At 31.1% G+C, this 4,527-nt stretch overlaps 1 protein-coding gene across 1 annotated transcript; it reads left to right on the forward strand.

Moving 5' to 3' along the window:
* Positions 1-2,117: 2,117 nt before the first annotated feature.
* Positions 2,118-3,112, forward strand: LOC119685761 (5-hydroxytryptamine receptor 2A-like; the record flags this gene model as incomplete). The annotated part of the gene is given in 2 exon segments (XM_038100140.1): positions 2,118-2,344; positions 2,777-3,112. Coding segments are annotated over 2 exon segments (383 nt in total), but the record flags the coding sequence as incomplete, so codon positions are not given.
* Positions 3,113-4,527: the final 1,415 nt, after the last annotated feature.

Below are 4,527 nucleotides of genomic sequence, written 5' to 3' on the forward strand. Positions count from 1 at the left end.
TAATAATACTATTAATAATAATAATACTATTAATAATAATACTATTAATAATAATACAAACTTCTCTAGCATCCCGAGAATATCCCAGGATACTAAGGGTATATTTATAACACGAAAGAGTAAGCAGCATCCTCCAGGAGTGAGCGTCGGTGGCACGGTGATACGGTGGGAGGAAAGCATAACATATCTAGGGGTCCCTTTTGACAAACGGCTTAATTGGTATAAACATATGAAATGCAAACGGAATAGTTGCTCTAAAATTCTATATCTCCTTAAGCCGCTGTTTAATAATAATCGCTTCAATCTCAAAAACAGAAAGTTATTATTTACTCAAATAATTAGGCCAACACTACTGTACGGAAGTGTAACTTACAGCAAAGCCTCAAATACTGCTATTAAGCACAAAATCTGGCTTTAAGAAGACCTTGGTATATTAGAACAACAGATATGAATAGAGATCTAAGAACTGACTCAGCGAAAAAGTATATCAAGGACAGCGCACTAAAATTGTTCACAAAAGTTGATACGTTGCCCAACCCCGCTCTAATAAACCTTAAATCCACCTCAGAATGCATAGGAAGATATGCTGATCTACGGTCTACCATCAGTTAGAAAATAAATAAATGACAATAATTCTAGTATAGTTAAAGTTTGGTGTGGGGCAGGGATAAGCCCCCAGCCAGAATAGAGTAAAAGCGCGCAATAGCACTAACTCAAATCACAACAACAACAACAATAACTATTGTAACAATGTTAGTAACTAAATTTGACAAATCAAAAGTCTAGATCTAGATTAAATCTAAACTTACCAATCGAAAACCCTATAAGACTGCTACATTATCGTTTTATGAAAGTTATATTCCACAGATTAATTTTTTTAATGTAAGAAGACCCAAAACTCAAAACGAGCTAAATATGGAGAATATACTAATTGTTGAACAATTCACACTTAAATGAGAGATTTTTTGAGCTATGTGAATTGGTGCATTATTTATTGACTATATTCGAAAAAATTCAAATATTTCCTAAGTTCACTGATGATGAGTACTTGGCAATACTCAAAACAGCGTTGTATGGTCAGCCAAATTTGAATAAAATAACTAAATTTTTGTTGTTGTCTTTTCATTTTTATTCGAACTCTTCTTACTTTGTAATATATTCTGTTCGTCATAAAGACACGTCACTCTTGGTAAGAAAAAATTAACATTAAAATAATAGTGTTATATTATTTTACTGTTGTTGTAACCAGAAACTACATAAAAATGGATGACCAAAGTGGCATAAAATGAGATGATAATAGAAATAAGGTAGGAGCAAGGGGAGGGTTAGTTTGGAGAGTAGAACCATTAGATTGTATACACATATGGGTATAAAATCAAAAAAACAACGTCCTAGAACTGCAGTTAAACATGGCCTATTAATAAAAAAAAAGGCTATTTCCCTTAATTAATAATGTGTCAGCTTATGCCTTTGTCTATTTTAAATTGGAAAATACAACAAAACATAAAATAATGATATTAATTTCCGCTTTACAAACTCAAAGTCAATAGAAAAGTTTATGCATTTTATCATCCTTCACCCGTATTGCATTTCTAATCAAAATAGTAAATTCTAAGTGTAATTTTGAAAATCAAAAATTCAAATATATGCTAATTTTATGTCACTCATGCGCCATGTAACACGTTTCAATAATGGAAACTTTTTGCGCTTTAGCAATTTATATATGTAAGCGTTACATACTTATATATTATAGAATAAAAAGCTGAATTTGATTCGAAGAATTTTTGTTTTAGTTATGAAAAATCCGCAAGCAACCTACGAAATTATTTCCATTTACAATGGTGGCAAATAAAAGAAATGAAATCAATCGCATAAATTTTGATTTCGTTTTTTCAATATCTGCATATCCTTATTTGCATATATTGCCTTCAATAATTTAAAAGCATCCTTCTTCTCTTGTTAAGAATATTTAAGAAATGTTATTGTTTTTTTCAATATTTTTTATAAAATAAAAAACTGAAACACATTTTTATATTGACACAAAAATAAATATTTTTTTTATAACAAATTTTTCTTAAATAAATAATTTTCTGCTTGAAAAATAATAAAAATGTTTACTTTAATTCTTCCGATAATGATAATCTACATTCTAAGATTGAAGGTTTGTCTAATTTCACGCTAAAGTTAACGTCCGTGTAAAGGTCTTTTATTGAAATATAAAGAGTAATTACCAAAAATCATTCCAAATTCAAAAAGACATGAAACTATAGAAAATAATCAAAACTAAATTACTTCAAATGACACCAACTGCGATGGTTACTAACAAACGGAATCCAAACTATATGTACTTTAAAAAATATTCACTGGCGTTTAAAAAAAAATTAAATATCGTTTCAAAATATTTCTTTTAGTTATAGAATAGGAAAGAATAAGAAAAGATGCAAAAATTTAAGTCTGCAGTATTTAGTAACTATGCAGTAGTTTATAGCTGTAACCTAATAAGTATTTTTAAGTATATATTCCTAACTAAGTTTGCTATAAATATACATGCATATGTATTATTAGAATCAACTTTTATAGATATGAGTACAGATTTTCTGATGTGGTAAATCTAATGAAAGTGCAGTTGCACTGAGTAATTGTATACCAACGCATCTCTCTATGAAACTAAATTTATAAATAATTTTCTTGGAAACACTGTTAACTAACGTTTAATAGTTTCAATTTTTACTTTTTTCTTTTCATATTCTACGCCCTTCCATAAATAAATTCGCAGTCATCCGAATCGTCGAGCCTCGGTACGTGTCAGTACCTCACAACCACAGCTAGGATACAACACAAATGGCAACAGCAGTAACGCATCCAGTTGTGGCAGCGGTAGCAATTCTCGTTCATCACTACGCCAAAATATTGCAACTGTAAGTGGTAGTACCGCCAATGTCAGTGCCACTGGCAGTGGAAATGGCAATCATTTACTTCAGCAAAAATATCAAAGCACTTGCGAACAAGGCACACAAACGCCCGCATCCATAAGTCGAGAGACACGGCGACATAAATTGAAATCATTCAAGTTTCCTTTTAATAGTGTCCCAACGCCAGCACTGAATTTGCGGTAAGTTCGAAATTGCGTTGTAAGTGCACCGTGTTTGTTAGTTAGTATGTCGAGGTTCTACTAAATTAAAGGCGATAGGTTGTTTGCCACTTGAAAGGAAAAATTCAAAATTAAATGAATTTCAAAAGGAAATAAGTAACACAGAGTAAACTAGTTTTTTTTTACTGCTAATTAAGTATTATATTCAAAATAAATGGTTCAGAAACGTGCGAACAAATGGATTTTTAATACTCAAATTATGAAATTTTTGTGTACGAAGTATTTCAAGGACCTTCCTTCCTTCAATACAGGTTGAGAGTAATTTGCTATTAATTTTTAAATTATTTAGAAAAGAAACTAAGGAGCTTTTCAATATACAGTACGAATTTGGAATTTAATTTTTAATATTTAAGTGCAAGCTTGTTGCAATGTTGTTTCTCAATTGCTTCTTTTACTGCAACTAATCTTAAAAGAAAGTATTATTCATTTGTACAGTCTTAGTAGAAGAGAAGTAGCGACAGTTAAACTTACTTTCAATATATTTCAACCAGAAAAACATATAAATTTAACTTCTTAAAAGCAAGTTACGAACAGCATATATATACGTATATATTATAATCTGCCATCCATTGTACACATCATAGTATTAAGAATTTTATATATTTTATCGTGAAATATCTAGTACATTTATTGATGTTTTATGGGTAACTGTGACCACCGATGAATGCTCTTCAATCGTTTTCATTGAGCTTGGTGTCAAAAATGGTGAAAAAATGTTTTGGAAGTTGCTTTAGAGTCGTGGGCACGTAAACATTTCGGTCGTAGACCATGGATGTTCGAACAAGACTCGACACCGGTCTCGGTCTTATAAATCTCGTGTGAACCAAGAATAATTAAGAAAGCATGTTCCACATTTCATATCGTCCACACAATATTTTACCGAATTCACCAGATGCAAATCCGATGGACTATTCCATTTTGGGGAGCAAGTGAGGAGTAAAAATTATACCAGTATGGATACGTGAAAGAAAGCCATTGTTCAGGAATAGGCCAAAATACCAGAAGATCACACTCGTGAGGCATACGACTGATTTTTTAACCTTTGGAAAGTCATAGTCAAGGCAAAAGTATGTCACGTCGTGCTAGAGTGAATGAATTCTGAAATTTTGATTATTTCACAAGTTTTTGTAATTCGAATCAATAAAAAATCACTTCACACAAAAAAGATAACTTTGCTTGAATAGGTAACAACCCTGTAGATGCAACGAATGAAATCATAAGTACAGATTTTGTATCCAACTGCAAACCTATTTGCAGTACTACAAAGAATGTTTTGTAGAAGTTTGATTAATAATTGCACTGCACTATTTATAGTTTCATTCATTTCGACAACTAACAACAGATATATATTCTGAAAGTGTTTATTATTGCAACAT

Source organism: Teleopsis dalmanni, chromosome 2 (genome assembly GCF_002237135.1).
Source record: "Teleopsis dalmanni isolate 2A chromosome 2, ASM223713v2, whole genome shotgun sequence".
NCBI lineage: Eukaryota > Metazoa > Arthropoda > Insecta > Diptera > Diopsidae > Teleopsis > Teleopsis dalmanni.